Source organism: Sprattus sprattus (genome assembly GCF_963457725.1).
Source record: "Sprattus sprattus genome assembly, chromosome: 3".
NCBI lineage: Eukaryota > Metazoa > Chordata > Actinopteri > Clupeiformes > Clupeidae > Sprattus > Sprattus sprattus.
The window spans coordinates 38212697-38231744 of record NC_137922.1 but is presented as its reverse complement, the minus strand read 5'-3'; the positions used below and the strand labels follow the sequence as shown (position 1 = coordinate 38231744).

Here is a 19048-nt window from a genome sequence, read left to right as displayed (position 1 = left end):
ATTAAATGTGAATTTAAGAAACATTTTCTAAGGAGATTTGCTCATTCACAACCCACACAGAGTCCCCTTCTGGCCTTACCAATATTGAAGTATTTTAAAATTCTACTGAAACCACTACAAATATGTTCTGAAAAACACAAGTGTCAAATACATAAACTGCCCCAATATTCAATAAATGAATTACACTAAGCGAACGCAGTAGTTGTGAAGCTGTACATTTGTGGCTTTCAGCAAGTTAATATTCTTCCCAGGGAAGTGGCAATAAACAAATGTTACTTTGATAATATTTGCATAAAACTATTGTATTCCTAATATAATAATATTGTTTCCTTATCAATAATGTATGTTACAAAAGACTCCCAAAAACATGGTTTGGAATAAACTCTAGAGGGAAACCAATCACACACACACACACACACACACACACACACACCAAAGTAATAAAATAATGAGGATGAGTTTTTGTTATGTTTCCTGAAAACAAAGTGGTAAAAACTTTTAATTTGGGTATTTTTTTTTTACATAAAAGAGGTCTGTCCTGTACATCGCTAAAAGCCTGAAATCTGAAACCTGAAATCCGACTCAGACCTTGGCCGTTCTAGTCCTGAGTTTCCGCTTGATGATCAAGTGATCGCTCTCTTTGTCATCTTGGTCAGGGACCTATGCAAAGAGGGAAACAAACAAGTCAAATTGACGATTGAAGTCCTTTCCCCTGTCTAATTAGACAACATTGTAATTTCTCCCGAAAAAGATGGAGAGAAAAAAATCTACAAACAATACAAAAAAACACAGCAAATGAATGAAAGCTGTGCAATGGCAATAGTATAAATATATGCATGCATTACACACAGCAGACACACACACACACACACACACACACACACACACACACACACACCCCTCCTAGTAGGCACTGTCTAAACATGACCATACATTTGTCAAACACACTTCCAGCAGTCGTGATTTGAAATGAATGTATGGATGGGGAACCTTTTTGTATTATTCATGCAGCATCTCGCTCCTGGCTCGGTGCCAGGGAAGAGCCACTTACCAGGGGACTGCCGATGTTCACGGGAGCGAAGAGGTCAGCCTTGTACAGCTTGCGCTTGGTCCTGCGGGGCCTACCGCTCTGGGAGCTCGGTGGCGCCGGTGACTTGCCGGCCAGGTTTTTTCTGATTGTGGGAGCTGATGCCACGGCAACAAAGAGGAGTTGGTGTGTGTGTGTGTGTGTGTGTAGGGGGAGAATAATCATACTTAGGTTAGCGCAACAGAATCGCACAAAGATACATCATGAGATCGTTTTTTTGTTTTTTTTTGTAGCCTAAGCCTCTCAAGCTGAAGCCGAGACACTTTCTTCACTCTCTGACCAACACACACTCACACATGCATGCAAACACACACACAGATATGCACACACAAACCCCTAAATCCCCTTACCCCAACCCACACCTGCGGCCATTCGATCAAAGGACAAGAAAACAGCGGCTGCCAACCTTTGCTCTGTAAGATGCACGGGGAGGGCTGAGTGAAGTGGCCGCTGGTCTGGAGGCCTCCGCCCTGAGAGGCTTTGTTCTTCAGGCTGGCTGGAGATCCCTGTTGCGTTATTTGACTGGCCGCCTTGCCCAGCACAGTGGGAGACTATTGACAAGCGAGGGAACAAAACACGCCACAGGTGTCAGGGCACAGAGAAGCGGTTTTACATCGACTGCCACAAATAGGATGGTTTTATGTTATTGGTACGGCATCATGATTCCTTTTAAGAGCAGCAGCATAACGTGCTTAATAGTCCAGTGTACAGCACAGGCTAAAGTGTATACTGTGTTTATGTAATACAGATTGCTGAGTGCTTTCGATCACAGAGAGTTCACAAAATGTCAAATGGAATCACTGACTACATCTCGACAAAGGAGGAAAAACAGATCAGAAACAAGATTGATGACGATTTCTCATAGATGATAAGCAGTCCTTGTCTCTTTTTTCATTTTTTTAAGATACAATTTGAAACTTTTTAGGTACCAAAGTCAAATAAGTAGAAGTATGGCAGTAGTGTAACACCGTCAGATAACATCTTCATAAGTTCCCCCCCTATATGGGAATGCCAGACTAAATGGGCTGATGGGAGGTATTTATGGCGAGTCACAAACATGAGTGCTGCGATGCCTTCATGAAGAGAGTTTAACTATGGAAAATGAAAAGTAGATAATTTGTTTTTCATACCCGACAATGGTAGTTCCACCTAAAGGAGTTTGTTGCTATGCGACAGTAGTCACCGAAACAAACACATGCTTCTAGCAAGAAAGTCATGCTGGCAGTGGACTGTGGACATTATCTACATGGAATGGCCTGCTTGGTAACAAAGGTCTGCTTGGTAACAGCGGCGTTTTCAAGTAAACTTTTCAAACACTCAAAAAGTCTTTTCATAAGCTACGGGGGAGCACTTCATCCTTACCTCCTGATGATTCATCTGGGACAGTCTCTTCAGGGGAGTTGGCTTTTTGGTTTTGTCTTCACTTCTATTCTCAGACTGCACTTGCCCCTGCTAATCACACCCACACACATACTGGCGTTATTGAAATTAAATGACAATACAATCCATTACCATTGTAACATGAACGTTCTAGAAGAATATGTTGAAACATCCTATATAAGGTGGAAATGTCTTTCAGTGTATGGGGAATGGGGCAGTATAGGTTTTAAATTAATAAACAAAACCAAATAAATGTGATGGACACTCAGGCGCCTCTGGTGGTCAGTAGAAATGAAATAGAACTTTTATGATATGAACCCACTATGGTTCTAATTCTTGTACACTTTGACCACTAGTTGGGCAGTGGAAAACAGGGTAACATATTTTAAAACTGAAAATTTTGCTTTTACTATTTGCACCCTGCTTTTTTTCTTCTCTTGCCGTCAAACTATAGTGTGCTTCTGCTCATCTGATATAAAAAAAAAACAGAAGAAAACACACAAACACACACAAGAAGAGTGTGTGGCTCACGGCTGAGCTCCTCGCCTACCTCTGGTATTTTCCTCTTGCGGGACGTGCGTCGCAGGCGGGTCTGTTTTGGTGAGGGCCTTGGCCGCTCCTCGCTGTCCCACTGGACCCATTTGTTGATGCGGTCCGACGGCGGGGTGAAACTGATGTCCAGGTCCGACTGGTTGGGGAATCGCAGGAGCAGGGCACTGCACCAAGTCCCTTCGGGCGTGTCCAGAACCGAGGACTGGAGGAGGTTGAAATATTGGTCAGAGATTTTATGCAACAAGAATACCAAACTACTGCTCCTACAGAGGGTATGCAGGGGCACCAAACCATGTTACTACAGACGGTATGCAGGGGCACCAAACTATGTTACTACAGACGGTATGCAGGGGCACCAAACTATGTTACTACAGACGGTATGCAGGGGCACCAAACTATGTTACTACAGACGGTATGCAGGGGCACCATCTAAGAGTGAAATGGTATTCTCGCCAAGCAGAGCAGCAAGAGACTGACATCACAGAGAAAATGATGATGGTTTTTACCAACTAAATTATTTTAAATCGACTAAAACCTAGCAATTGCTTTTTCTCTTTTACTCTTAAATTAAGCTTCCAGTAATATGGCACAATGTAATGGGTCAGTTGGAAGACAAAAAGAACTCCATGATTTTAACAGATACTTTGTTATTCGTACAAACAAAAGGAGATTCAATTTTCCTTAGCTTCAGGTACCCAAGTGGCAAACCTAAGACATTTAAGCTAAATTAACTCTACTTACACAGCACCATCCCTGAATGAATAAAAGCAAACAAGATGCATAATGCATGACCAGCAATTCATTACAGAATACCCACTCTACCGTGGCGCTGATGAAAGGGTAATTCTCCTACGGTTTCCACTGATCAAAATTCGATTATGGCTGCCCACCTAGACACCGAATAGGCAAAACCACAAACACCGTCTGGTCTGCAATCAGGGTCTCATCAGCACAGACAGGGTTCAGTGCTGGTTCAGCTGTCCTCAACAATGAGGCAGTGCAGCTCTGCTTTGAAGGCAGAGGCAGAGTTAGAGAGAGTTAGAGGTAGAGGATAGACTTGCGGAGAGAGGGCAGAGATTTCCATGCCTTTAGCATCGTCACACAGCTTAGGAATTTCCAATTATTTCTGGAACATTCTATTTGTTCAAATACCACTTAATTTAACTAATAACCCACCAGACTCAGGTTTACTATGTAGCACTATTGGGAACATTCTTTTTGTTCAAACTCACAACTTAAAAGGGAAACATTTAGTTTTTTTCATGCCTGTGAGAGAGACAAAATGTGCAGAAAAACTGCAATGCCGTCGTTTGCATTGGGCCGTCTGAATGAACCATCAAATATCTCAAATAATGTTTTCATTTTGAAAAAATCCACATTTATCTTTGAGTTAATATCATTTTAGCTCCCTTGTTCCTAAGGTTGCCATATCCTGGGGGTGGAAGTGAGGATAAACACGCACTGCCTTTTAAATGCTCCGAATGGCGTGTGTCTCAAATACCCTCTCACAATCAAAGCCCAACTCCTGGCCTTCGTGTGGCAGGACCCGTTTATACAGACAGGACCAAGGGCAAAGGCGGGCCACTGGCGCCTTAAAACCAGCTGCTTCAGGCAGGGGAAGGCAGTTGCTAGGGGCAGGCAGCCCACCTTGGAGAAGCTGTTAACTTAAACCACCGCTGCCTTGCATGGAAAAGGCTTGGAGTAAACCCTGAGGAAACATCCGGCAACTCCTCCAACCTGCTAAGTGGACTCGAGCTGGTCTTCCACACTTCCCTGCACAGGCTTGTGCAGTGGAGAGGAAACTCCCACTCTGCTTCACTGCCGCTGTACAACACAGCCATGCAGTAGGATACCAGCGCTAAGCCATGCTCTATCGATGTGGAGTAAGGGGCAGAGGGCTGAGACCATTGAGTCTCATGGACAGCTGCCTAGCCAGACTGTTTCTTTAAGAGTGGTGCTGGAGGTTTGTTGGTGGCTGGAGGTGCGAGAAGCATAAAAGCAGGTTAATTGAGCAAGGATGTTGTAGAGACACCTTCTGTCCCAAAGACATCCACCGTTCTTCTACGCTGATAGATTGCACGGAAATGAAATTTTATTAGAAGTTTCAATTAAATGAAACGTCCTATAAGGTCCCTAATCCTGCTTATGTCTAAAGTAATTCTAGTTTCCAGCAATATGTAAGGATGAGCGCAAACACTGTAAATAAAGGGGAGAGTTTATGGACAATCTTTGCTCCACACTGACCTCTTGTGTCAGGGAAGTAGTATCTCCCTGAGGCCCGACAAGTCTGCTGTGTAGCTCTGTGCGGGCCTGCTCTGCGCCCTCCGGTTTGAAAGGGGTTTCTGCTGTGACCTCCTCCTCAGACCTGTGTTGCACGTCGTTGCCCACGGAAACGGGGGTTGCAGGGGCACACTGTGAAAACACACAGCGTCAAGTCAATTTCAACAAACACTTCAGAGTGAAGCTAAGCTTTATTCACCACAGAGAGAGGGGGAGAGAGAGGGAGAGAGAGAGAGAGATAGAGACCACACACAGAGAGATACACACCACACACACAGACACATATACACACAGAGACACATACACACACAGCCACACAGCCACACACACACACACACAAAGTAAAGCCATCTATAGTGTGACTGGGCATGTCTGAGGGGAATGATTGTTTTCCATCTAGTGGAGACAGGATGCAAATTTCTCCAATCATTTTCCATTCCCCCCACACCCTATCGGCTGATCAAAGCAAAGCAATGGGCAAACAAGCTAGAACATTGCTGCCGAAGTGGTTTGATGAGGCAATTTGTTGAGGCTGGATGTGTTTAGATTTGGTTGGCACTGGTGGCCAAAACTCTGTGTGCATGCTTTTAAGTTTCTTCTTGTTCTTGCAAGAAGCACCAAAAACGAATGCGCCTTTTGAGTGGGGAGCCCCCAGTTATCTACAAGTGAAACAACTATGGATCAAAACAGAGAATAACAAGCAGAACATACAATACATGGTCACTCTCAAAAAGGACCTATTGTGCTTTTCCAGTTTTTCCCTTTCCTTTAGCGTGGTTATACAGATTTTGTGCATTTAAAAGGTCTGCAAAGTTACAAAGCCCACGCCAGAGGGACTAACTCTCTGCCGCAGAAACCACTTTTCTCATCTGCCTGAAACGCCTTGTTTGAATTCCAGCCAGTTCCTCTGTTACATGATACAATCTTATTGACAACAATGTTATGCCCTTGGATCAGAGCACACTGGGCTATATACCCCCCCCCCCCCCCCCCCCAACAACTATGTCAGGTTAACAAAACATGTAATACATAATAATGATAGCCCTCATCATCCATCATTATTCACCATTCTTATTATTTGTTGTATAGGGAAAAGATTATTACCATTTGTTATAATTATTCTACAGATGCACAAAGACCAGCAAGTCTTTTTTTTTACCTCATCTGTGAGGAGTTTGTGTTGCTGCTGATCCTCTAGAGGTTTCTGTGGTCCCTCATCCCCTCTGGCAGGATCCGTGGAGAGGGCCGACCCGAGCTCTGGTGCTTCCTCCTCCTCCTCCTCCTCCTCCTCCGCAGAGTCACGCTGCTCATTAGGGACCTAAAACACCATATGAATTATTCTCTCTCTCTCTCTCTCTGAGCTACAGGCTTATGTCTGATTTCAAACAGAATCACCAGTGTGTGTGTGTGTGTGTGTGTGTGTGTGTGTGTGTGTGTGAGGTCACAAGTATATGTGATTAAATACTTTCCCTCCATAACTAATGGACGGGATTTTCTTGGTGTGGGATCAACAAATTACATCACTTCTTTTGGTGATACATTGCTGGGACATTCGCCTCATTCCAATTTCTAAAAGACAAATGCTCCCTGTATAGAAGTAGATTTCAGGATCTCGGAGAAGCTTGACGAGGACATTTGGGAGAAAACCTTGAGCACATTCCTCTTTCTGTGGCATACACGGACTCTTACAGTTTCAAATTCTCCACCATACTCAGTGGAGTAAGGAAAAGCTTTCTAGCATTTACCTCCACACAAGCCCCCTCTGTGACCAATGCCAGAAAGCCCCATTTTCTTTCATTCATACTGGTCTTGATCCCTCTCGCCACAACTTTAGGTCTGAACTTGTCAATATTGTACCTGCTTTATTATCCTATTCCCGTAACCATTTTCTTTGGAGTGCTGCCTCCCACCCTTCTGATGCCAAAACACAAGGCTGACTTCACAGCCGCTGCCACTCTTCTAGCGGGGAGATGGAATATCTTATTGAGATGGAAATGATCCACCCCTACCAACAGCGTTTTATTGGTCTAGAGATTATTTAATGCTACTTAAAGCTAGAGAAGATGAGTAACACTGTATGGCTCTACTTCAACATGTTCCAAGATACGGAATGCCCCTCTTAAATCTCTGAGCTCAATCAGGCTCCCCTTTTTTTACTTAATACCCTACTTGGTATATCTTTACGTTATCTAGTTTGTGTCAACTGCACAGCATGCAAGTGTTGTCAATGAATTGAGATAGCAATGTATAGATCCAAAGCATTTTGTAAGAAGTTCCCCTTTTTTCTCATCAGTTTAGTTTCTTTAATTTGTAAGCTGTGAACTAAGTCTGTGTGATAAGCAAAGTTTACATAACTCTCTTAGATAACTCTTATCCAATACTCTTTGAAACCGGCTTGAATTTGCCAAAGTTCATGTTCATTTGTCAGTCTCTCATTGCCAACTTGGGCCTGGCATCACCTATAGCCTTGTTTGCACAATTCATTGCACCGTGTACTGTTGATAGTAATATTTCTAAACCAATAAACACAGCTAGTTGGTAAAAATAAGTAAATAAATAAATATGCCTGGCCCCATAGGACTAAGGTGGACTAGTTATGTCAGATTGATGTTCTTGCTAAGGGGTTCCACAGGAAGGGAGAAAAACAAACAAGAAACCAAATAATAACAACAACAACAGCAACACAAAGAAGCCAGCAAAAGAGGTCTCCTTCAGACAGTTGACAAATCCTAAAACATTTAATTCTGAATTAGCTAAATAAGCATAGAACATAAACACAAAATAAAAAAACAGGCATCTTTCAACTAACAGCAATCCACACATAATGGACCCGACACATCCCTCAGACAGAAGTCTGTCGATTAAGAGCAATCAACACAAAATAGATTTACCCTCATGCTGGCCTCCCTTTGAGCTCGGTCTGGTCTCTTGTCTGAAAGCTCTCCAGTCTTGACACCAGAGCTCGGCGAGAGGCCTTCCTGCTGACAACTCTCCTTCAGGTTCATCAGCTCTATGAAAGAGAGAGAGAGTGTGTGTGTGAGAGAGATGTATAGAAAAAGAAAAGGGAGGGGAAAAGATGGAGAGAGCGAGAGAGAAAGAGGGCAAGAACAAGACAAAAACAGGGGCTACAAATGATTTCCAATGCAAGGTGGGAATTGGGGGGGTGCAAAGAGCTGACTGTTACCGGCTGTTAAAGACTCAATCTCCTTCAGCTTGGCTTCCAGCACCTGCTCGGCTGGGATTCTCTGTTCACTCAACGTCAACCTCCAGTCCTGAATAAACTGCTGCTTAGTCAGGAGATCTATGGAACCATTCATAAATGACAAACAAAACAAAACAGACCATAAACACAAAATAAAAACACAAAAAAAAAAAACATTATGGAACATTAATCCAGGGTTTACAAATGTCCTCAAGACTGAAATGTTGCAATCTGAGCTTGGTGTTAGACGTTGGCTAGACTCCTTACCTCGATCGACTTTCAGAGACTGCTGGGGACTTTCTTCAAGTTGGATGCCGCTGGGCTGTTCCTGAAAAGCGAGACATCAGATTAAAATTGGAACAGACGCATTAATCAATGCACGATAAGGATCGTCAGTGTAGCATACTCGACGAGTGATGGGAAAAGAGAACTCACAGTCTTAAGCTCAAGAATCGTCTGATCTTTCAACCGCAGGTCAATCAGGGTCTCATTCTTGACTCTCTCTGTGTCGCTTAGTCGTCGTTGCAAGTTGCTGTTCTCGTCATTCATCCGACTTATCTGAGGGTGGGCGGGGGATTAAAATAAATTATATGTCAAGTCACGGAAAAACCTTGAATGCAGGTATTATAGGCTAGGAAAAGCACAGCGAGAGCTCTGTCAGTAACTCATACTGACTTTGTATAGCAGTTGCTCGATCTCTGATTCACGCTCCCGCAGTCGCTCTTTCAGCCACGAGATGTCTCGATCCTTCAGCTTCAGATCTCGGCTTAGGTTTTTGATCATTTCCAAGTTCTCCTTTACCTGTTCCTTGCGGCTGTTAAATGGAAGAACATCCCTGAATAAGAAACATTGCCTCATTTTTCAGCACTGTGAAATAAAAAGTTCCCCTTAGGATAGGAACACTATTTCAAATGATGAAGGTCTGTGGTGCTGAACTCTCAGTAGTCTGGGGACTATACAGGGTTGTTCTTTTAACTATTGATGTGTTTCAACCTCAAAACCTACACATCACATCACATTCAATTATATTATACTATTATATGTAGTGCAACCAGTGAATTAAATCCCAGTTGGATGTCAGGACCAATTCTTGACACCATATATTACAAAATACTTCTTTTCCCCCAGTGGTCACCTTGTGTAAAACTCACTACAATTACAACTAATTTGGATTATTTCTACTCGTCCCACTAATTCAAACTACTCCAAATATCCCTCCTCCTCTTGCTGCTACTACTACTACTACTGTTGCTACTACTCTTCCTGTAATTATTATACTAATAAATAACATTAAGCAAAAAGAATGGGATAACTTACTCTGAGAGTTCTCTAGTTACTGCTTCTATGTCGGCTCTCTGCTGGATAAGAGCGTCTTGCTGCTCCGCAGTGGCCACTTGCTCCTGCTGGCTCTGCGCCTCCTTCAGTTTCACCTCCAGGCCATGCCTCTGGGCTTCGCTCTCCTGCAGCTGCCTCTCCATCTCGGCCACTCTCTCCTCGGCCGCCCTGGCAGCTTGGAGCTGCTCCTCCCTGCAGGCCAGCTGCTCCCTCAGCCCCTGGGCCTCCTTCTGGAGCTCTGTGTGCTGCTTCCTAGCGTCCTCCAGGGCCAGTCGCTCGGCGTCCAGCTGGGCCTGTTGGTTCCGGGCTTCGTTCTGCTGGTGGTCACAGAGCTTTTCCAACTCCCCGCAGACGTCATCCAGCTGTTGGACCTGGGAGTGGGCGTTGTCCCGCTCCCGTTCCAGCTCCTTGATTCGCTCGTTCTTTGCCAGCGACGTCCTGGCAAGGCTCTGGCACTCCTGCTGCAGGCCCTGCAAGGCTTCGCTGAACGTCTGACCACCGCTAGGGGCTCGGCTGGTCTTCAGCTTGGCTTTCTCCTTGAGCCTCTCAACCTCCTGCTCCAACGTGGCGGCCACCTTGGACTTGTCCAGCGCCTCCTCCTCGCGCTCCTTCACCAGTGCCTGGGCTGCTTGCAGCTCCTCGCCGAGCCGACCCAGCTCTGCCGCCATCTCCTTGGCGCGACCCCTCGCCTCCGTCTCCACGCCGACGATCTTCGAGGTCAGCTCGGCGGTCGCCCTCTGCTGCTGGTCCCGCTCCTCAACCAGGCCGTTCCTCTCGGCCTCCAGCGTCGCCATCTCCTGCCTCTCCTTCTCCAGTGAGGCCAGGGCGGCCTCGTGGAGCTGCGACTCGTCGGCCAACGCAGCGTTCAGCTCCTGCACACTTTGCTCAAGTGAGAACAGCTTCTGCCCAAACTCGTCCAGACGCTCATCTTTGGCTTTCGTCTCCGCCAGCAGTCGCTCCACTTCAGCGCACAACTTTTCTGTACCGACACATACACAGAATAAGCCAGTGATCGTCAGAACAAAGAGAAACACTAGTGGCTCATACACAATCCTGTTTCCGACAAACATAATTATTCACCCCATGACACATTTCTCTTTTGCCATCCTCTGAAGCCCAGTAAGGGTCGCTGCCATTGAATATCTAATGCGGCAGCGTTGAATAGATGTGTCAAGACCCATACTTAAGCGCTATTGACTGACCTGACAAGAAACCATGAAGGTAAAAAAAAGCAGCAGTGCATGGGGCTAAGAGTACACTATTTCCATTTGACATTTGCAGGATTGTGCTCTCAAAAGTTTCTCTCAGAGATGTAGAGAAAGTGGTTGGTGAGGTGAGGTGTGGTGTGTGTGTGTATGTATGGTTTCCGAAGCACATACCGTTATCATCTGAAGGCTGACTCTCAGTCCCCTCTGAGATGTCTGCTGAACCCTGTCGGGCGTCTTTGTTCTGGCCAGAGGGATCATCACCACCACCATCAGTGGCGCCACACTTACAATTCTGCTTTAAGTGCAAGATCTCCTCTCTGATCAGGTCAATCAAAGACCTCTGCAAGGAAGAGGGGAGAAGAAGAGACAGGGTGGAGGGGAATCAGGCTTTTTCACTTTCTATCAGGGTTGTCAGACTGTTTGGGGCTTTTTAGTGCCTGTGTCTGTGCCTGTGCCTGTGCCTGTGTCTGTGCCTGTGCCTGTGTCTGTGTCTGTGTCTGTGCTTCACTCACATCGTTGGTGGTGGCCTCTATGTTGTGGTCCAGAGCCTCCTGCAGTTTGGTGATCATGCCATCTTTCTCAAGACACATCCCCATGAGCTCCTGAACTTTCAACGTCTGACACTCATAACTCTAGAAAAGAGAGGGAGAGAGAGGGAGAGCGAGAGAGAGAGAGTTTCTAAGAGAGAAATTGAAAAGCTTTGAAAATAAGAGACTGAGGTGAAAGTGTGAAACCGAAAATGGAAATGTAAGTACCTCCTGAACCTCCTGCAGCTTCTGATTGGAGTGCTCCGTCTGAGCCTGCATGGTCTCCAGCTCTGGGAGAAAATTGGACAGTGCACACTCAATGGCTTGTCGTACACAGTCATCTATTCACACACTCACACACACAGGTATGAGAGAAATGGGCTCTTCTGAGAAAAATTCATTTCCCATGCACTTTCAGCTAAGCAGCCAGGGGGCTTTAGCGCTGGGGAAGGACTACAAGAGATTTGCATAGACTGGAGAGGTTGCAAGTTCTCTTTAGGAACTGACTCCCTCAAAGTGTTTTGGCTGGTGAGAACTGGGGTGTAATTGAGGCAAGTAAGGGTTCTTCAATTTATAAATATTCAGTCAGTCAATCATTCATTGTAGTTAGCCCACTCTGCCAACACCGTTGATTCTGGAGCGCGGAAAGGAAGGGGTGATATTCAAACTTAACAACTGACAACCTTCGGCCAGGAACTTTAAGCTCCGGTAACGTTATGACCTACCGCTGGTCTTGAGGCCCAGAAGCTGTTGGCTGTTGAGGAGCTCCTCAGCCAGCTCGTCCACCTGCTTGCGTAGCCCGGCGGCGGCCGCGGGCGACTCCGCACTCCCCACCAGACAGGACTGTGCCTCCTCCGCGTCGCGTTTGATCTTGACCAGGTCGCTGCGCATGGCCTCAATCATACTGTCCATGAATTCCATCTTCTCCTCCTGTCACAGTCAAAACAATACATATCATAGAATAGCATAAGGACACATGCCATTAGATAAACATGCAACACACACAATAAAGATAAAATCACATGACATGAACAAGAAATCCGAAAGCTGACACACAGACAGTACCTTCAGGATTCCACAATGCCAATTTTCTCTTATAACTGCAATAACCCCCCCCCCCCCCCCCCCCCACAAATAATCATTCCCAGTTGCGTTTCATTATCAAAATCACTGGCATTTTTGAAAATTCCTGCAGCAAATTAAATCACTTTTGGCCGCAACAAACCCTCCCAAGATCCAGGTGTGACTGCAGAGGAAAAAAATCAATCAATTAATAGACCTGGACTGTATTCATATTGCATTTGAAATGTTTTTCTCTAGTAGTTATTCTGTAAAATTGTACTGTTCTACATTTGTGCAGGTAACCCAGTTCCCTGTTTTAATCCCATCATCATTAATCTTCCTGTTGAACTGTGTCATACTCAATCATATTAATGATTTTCTCTGGGAGAATACAGAAGGCATAATAAATGATGGTCAAAAGCAGCGAGGGTGTCGGAGGACCCCCCCCCCCCCCCCCTCTTACCTCTGTTGCCTCCTCTCTGGATGCTGCTGTGAACTCGCTGGCGTTCCTCTTGACCAAGTCCTTCAGGATCTCCAGCCGCCTCTCTGCTCGCTCCTCGATGATCTCCTTCTCCTTGTGAAGACGCTCGCTACAGGGAGAGAATAACAATACCGAATTACACTTCATGACTTGGACTTGAGCTGTGTTGATAAAGACCCTGCTGAGCACCAGGCCAATAGCCTGAAGTTCTAAAGGTAAATACAGTTTTCTCTTTGTTAAGGAGTGCGCTAAGGGATTTAAATCTATATCAAAGTCATTGTTAACCTACCTCTCATATGTTGGAAAAGGCACATCTACTGTGTATCTGTGACAACATTAAGCCACTGTGCAATTGATGATGAATGGTGAAATCTATTTATGCAAACGAATATGTGATCAATCGCTGTTATTCATGCTGTGTAGGCCTATAATGAGCTGCTGTGCTTTTCTTGATGGCTTTTTGTTCTATGCTTATCGATATACTGTGTGAGATTACTTTGAGTGTCGGTTTGCTTATTGCAGGCTGGCTAAAGCAATTTCGGATGTTTGGTAGTTGGAAGAATTAGGCTGTGTTGATTTGAGTCCAGGGCAAGCTTTTAGATCTAGCTTTTAGATGAGCGCTAATAAATTTGGAGCTGGTGACAGCTTGGGCCGGGACCCAGCACGACTTTGTTATGCTAATGAACTATATAGAACAAAAAATGCCTTGAAATAAATCAACCACAATTCAGGCAAGTATGTTTCATGTTCCATGCTGGAATGCCCTACAGTTTTAAATAATAATAATAGTTATACAAAGATAAACACATCAAACTAAGTCAACAAAACAATAAACCCACACTGTACAAGCCCATGTGTTTTCTTACTTGTAATCACTCTCCATTTTGGAGAAGAGCTCCATGAACTCTGAGGTCACTTCCTCACGGATGCGACACTCCTGGTCCAAGTTCTCCGACTGCTTCTGGGAAAGCTTCACTTTCAGCTCCTGAATCTCCACACGCTGAGACTAAAATGAAACACGTCTCACATCAGTGCGAACACTCTCCTGGGTAATCATAACAGGGAGGATGCAGGGTGGCATCTCAACAACTTGGGCACCAAACCAGGAACTGATTTAATTAGAGCTCATAACAGAGGTGGAAAAAGTCATCTCATATTGGCAAAGTGCCATAAAAGTGTCAGCCAAGAGTCTCTAGGAATACAAAATACCTACTGGCTTCATGCATTAGTCACAAGTTCCTTACAGATGAACAATGAACAAATGCAAATGCAGAACAGATGTTCAGCCAAAGACCACCAAACAGAATGAGGGGTGTGTGAGCTTTCAATCTACATTAATGAATATGGCAATTTTGACTGATGGATTTGTGTAAAAGTATTAATTTACAAAAATGTATTATGTACACAGTATGATGCTCAATACAGCGCTAATCTTAACGAGTCTGCAGATGTCTAGTTTACTCTCCATCGAGCCTGTAGCCTACCTCACGCACATCCTCATCTTCAGCCTCGAGCACAGTGCCCTCGTCCACTGTCTCATCACAACTGTCATCTTCTTCCTCCTCCTCCTCCTCCCCATCATCTTCCTCCTCCATCTCCTCTTCATCGCCCTCGTCCTCCTGCACGTCCTCCAGCGTGGTCTCCCAGGCCATGAGTGTGCTCCTCCGCTTGGCAAATAGGTGGCGCCGGTCGGCTTCGTTGATGATGAACGACACGTCTCTGCCGGACTTCTCTGGCTTTGGAACCACGGGCCGTGCGGCAAGGACCACAACCTACAGCAAGAAATGACACTTAGCTATTTATGAAACGCAACAGCAAAAAAAACTAGAGGGAAGTATCATTTAACAAATCACAATAACTGTTGATTTTAATTGTTTTTCCCTCTTCAGTAAGTGGAAGTATTTACATTCATCTTGTGTTTTCACTGGTTTTGGCAGAGATAATTATCATTTAGTGGAGCATTACTGAATTAAGTGAAATATCTGAACTTCCTCTTAAGCAAAGTGCCATCTTAACATTGCTCCACAAACAAGGTAGAGAGAACGAATTTGCCCGGAAACAAACCTTCTGTGCAACAGCGGAGAACTTCAGGACGTTGAGCGTCTCGTCATACATGGAGGCACACTGGTTAATGTTGACTATCATGCAAGCTTTGCCCCTCCCGCAGAAGAAGCCTTGCAGGTAGTGTGTGAGCTTACTCTCACGGAACGGAATGTGTGTCTGGTATCTGTGGAAATACATGAAGGTTAGGACATAGGCACTTTCTGGACATCTCCTACTGATGTCTGGTTCTGTGCTGAAGGATAACTACCTTAAAATACCTTATGCCCCCAGTGCTTTATTAATATATAAAAATGTATGTGAGCTCATGTACTGTATCACCTAATGGGCATAATATGGGTAAAAGTAACGGATATAGAACTGGGTATAAATAGCTAATAACATTTGGCACCAAAAGAGTAGGAATAAATTAATCTAAATCTATATATAACATAAAATATGTGGAACTCATATACTCATAATATGTGGCTAGTTTACATCCCCAATAGGCCAAGGGCTAAGTTAATTTGATAAAAGAACATGTGATGGATTTGCATTGTGTGTTTGCAAGTTCACCCACTTTGGCTGTGTCTGGTTGAGCCTGAGTGCGGTGATGCATTTCCCCAGGGTCAGCAGAGAGGTATTGATGTTCCCCGCCTCTTTTAGACGATCGCCTTTGTTCTGGGTTTTTGCACACCTTTCTGACCCAGCCAGGTCACACAAGGACAACCTGCAATTTAGATAAGACAGTTAGACAACTAAAAATGTAGTGTTAGAAGCATAACACTAGAAAATAAGAGACTTGTGCACTAAGTCTCATTCATCCTGTCCATTTCTCACACACACACACACACACACACACACACACACACACACACACACACACACACACACACACACACACACACACACACACACACACACACACACACAGGGCTTGAAGCTAAAATCTGACTCCATTAGGGCCATATTAATCCTTCCAAGTTGCTTTCTAATATAAGATTCACTTACTCGCTTATGGTCAGGACTCGGGGAACACCAATATCTTCGACTCTCAGAATGCGGATGGAGAATATGCTATGGCTTTACGGGGGAAAAAAAGAAATAGGAATATTTAGATCCAATTTATATGTTGTGCACCCAGATAATCATTGTTGTGTTTTACAAAAACAAAAGAAAACCATGCATTGCTTCATAATTCTTTCTTGATAAGTAAGCCAGCTATTTCAAACATTAAAAATTGATATCGCTATTACACTGCAGGCTGTACCACCGTTATTATTTGAAACAAGCTGCACCTTCGGCTGGAGACGTTGTTGAGCTTTGTGGAAGAGAAGCTCTGGTTCTTCCGTCCAATTTTTAATACTCTGTAGGCCTCCTCAGCACTGGTGACTTGAATCCATTTAAGATCTGTCAAAAACAATCCCACCATTGTTGACACGAGCAAAAAGCCACTGGTGAACAAGTCATAACAATGCCTTGTAATGGTTTCATAGAATGGAGCAAGAGGTTTGTATGTCCTCCAAATGCTATTTCCTCACATTAGGCATGGCATAAGTATGTGGGCGATTCAACTTACCTTTGACAAAAGTGTTGCCCTTAATATCTTGCGAGAGGCGGAGAGCGGTTCTCCTGAGCGGACCATTTGGCAGCACCTCCAACAAGTCATGAATGGTCTCATTGTAGATCTCACAGAAAGACACCCACACTGAGAACTTTATGTTTGAAGCGCCCCCCAAACTGACACTCTCGTCCTCTCCCTGCAGGTCAATATCACTTGAGGTTGAGCCTGTTAGGAATGAATAAGTGAACAAATATTGGAGTGAGTGAGTAAACAAATACATGAATAACTGCTTAATTAAATAATGTCACGTAGTTCAAAACTAGTTTGCTACTGATGTTTTTCTCATTTTTTACTGGAGAGTACACTTGCCTTCCAATAAGGTTTTGCATGTGAGGTTTTTCTGAGCATCAGTCTAGACATAAAAAAAGAAAAACATCAAAATTAACATTGTGAGAAAATTGCCTTGGTGGGGAGGGGGTGAAGAGAAGGAGAGAGAATGAAGGATAGGGGTAGAGAGCAAACAAGAGAGAGAACAAATGAGAGAGAAAGGTAGAGAGAGGTAAAAGGATAATGTGATTCACCTCTTTCAAGCGTCTCAGTAGGTTTTTCTTGTTGGTGGCCTCCTCCTCCTGCTGGTCTTTGGTGAGTCTGGTGAAGTCCATAAAGCGGTGAGGCTTGATGTTGTTCTGTGTGTAGATGCGGCCCTCAATGCTGTTGAAGATCACCCTCAGGGACCGCGGCACTATTCCACAATCTGATTCAGGTCCTAGAATAAGATGACAGGAAGAAACCTTGAATGTCATTTCTGTGGGTGTCACTGAAAAAAGGGTCCCCCCTGAAGATGGATGTGATTTCACAAGTGAAGAGGCTGTGCTGAGAAAAGGGCTCAGCTTGGCACCATGAATATAAAAGGACTCTTTTAACATGAGACAAAGCTCAGCTGCCACACTTGGAAACCCAAAACTTAAATGACAAAAGCAGCCATGAAAGAAAGGCTCTGATTCTGTCTGAAAAACATTCAACTAGCATAAATCATTACTTCTCCAAGAACATCTGACCATCATGCATATTGACTGATTTCTCACCCAGAAATGTAAATGTCTTCCCAGCATTGGTCACTCCATATGTGAAGATGAGGGAATTTTCTCCATCTAGGACATCCTTGACCAGCCCTTTAGCTGTCCCATCAAACATCTGTCGCTGGGTGGTTTCAGGCCCGTACACCTGCACATCAGTTTTAGATGGGTGACGTGGGAATGAATCAGAAAAATATGAACCATCGCCATTAGCAACAATACAAAAAACTAAGACTATGTTTAACATGATACAAATGTGACAAAATGTACATAACCGTAAAGATATAGTAAGAGCGATGAGTTCGCACAAACCTATGCTATAGGACAGTTCCAACTCACCTGAGAGAAACGGAACCTCTGAGCGGTCTGCGCGGGCTTCTCACTGAGTCGGGACGACAGAGATGTTCTGGGTGCCTTGAGCACTACTTTATCTGGATCCTCAACTTCTACACATTGCTGGAAATTCCAAAAGAAAATGAGCAGGCTACGTGGAATATATTTTTGAACAAGGAAGCAAACACAATATCATCCCTTTGAGCTTACTGTCAAACATACAATATTCAGAGATAAAATAAGTAAGCAGACTGTACTGTCATTTAACCTCAACGTTACCTGAGATTCGCCAGCTTCTTGCTCAGCGTTGCTGAAAGGTCTTACCCGGAGGTACACCTGCAAATGTTCTTTGTCTGATAATGACTCCTAAGTAAAACATTACGAAAGTCGGTTAGTGAGCGGATAGGAGCTGACGCTCCGGCTTTGCATTGTTATTCAATTTACACTGCAGTGCATCATCAACCTCTTTCATCATGAACAGGACAATCATACTATCTTCTTACCTGAGATAATGTTGAAATATTAACGAAGTCGGCCGACAAGTCTTTCTTCAGATCTTCAACAGTTATAGCAGTCGCCCTTTCGGGTTTACCATTTAAACAAGATTCCATCATTTTTCTCGCTACCGAAGAAAGGAAATCATACCGTTAGTCAACGTTACCAAACGTCCCTTTTGTGAAGTCTTCAGTTTAATATTTGCAAAAACAAGAAAGTACAGCTTAGCTCGGCAGTAACATATTTCAATTATATGTCGTACTCTACCAAGAAAAGCAAATTAACTTAGCTAGTACGAATAGCTTGGATAGCATGTAGCATGACTACAAAAATAAAACAAGCTGGTATGTGTGACGTCGATTTGTTAACATGTTTCGGTTTATCTAGCGGTATCTTAATTTTGACCGTACGACTGTTTTTAATGCA

General features: G+C 44.2%; 1 protein-coding gene across 1 annotated transcript; it reads right to left on the bottom strand.

Moving 5' to 3' along the window:
* Positions 1–582: 582 nt before the first annotated feature.
* kif20bb (kinesin family member 20Bb) lies at positions 583–18741 on the bottom strand (the record flags this gene model as incomplete). The annotated part of the gene is made up of 30 exons (XM_080835474.1): positions 583–660; positions 1052–1185; positions 1494–1638; positions 2450–2536; positions 3018–3221; positions 5258–5431; positions 8191–8309; positions 8484–8600; positions 8769–8829; positions 8937–9059; positions 9177–9315; positions 9819–10815; positions 11216–11384; positions 11557–11676; positions 11800–11861; positions 12297–12501; positions 13097–13223; positions 13981–14120; positions 14599–14886; positions 15179–15341; positions 15735–15884; positions 16166–16237; positions 16453–16564; positions 16734–16943; positions 17082–17130; positions 17300–17484; positions 17804–17942; positions 18134–18250; positions 18407–18493; positions 18631–18741. 30 exons carry the CDS (start codon positions 18739–18741, stop codon positions 583–585), a joined length of 4884 nt encoding a protein of 1627 aa, XP_080691600.1.
* Positions 18742–19048: the final 307 nt, after the last annotated feature.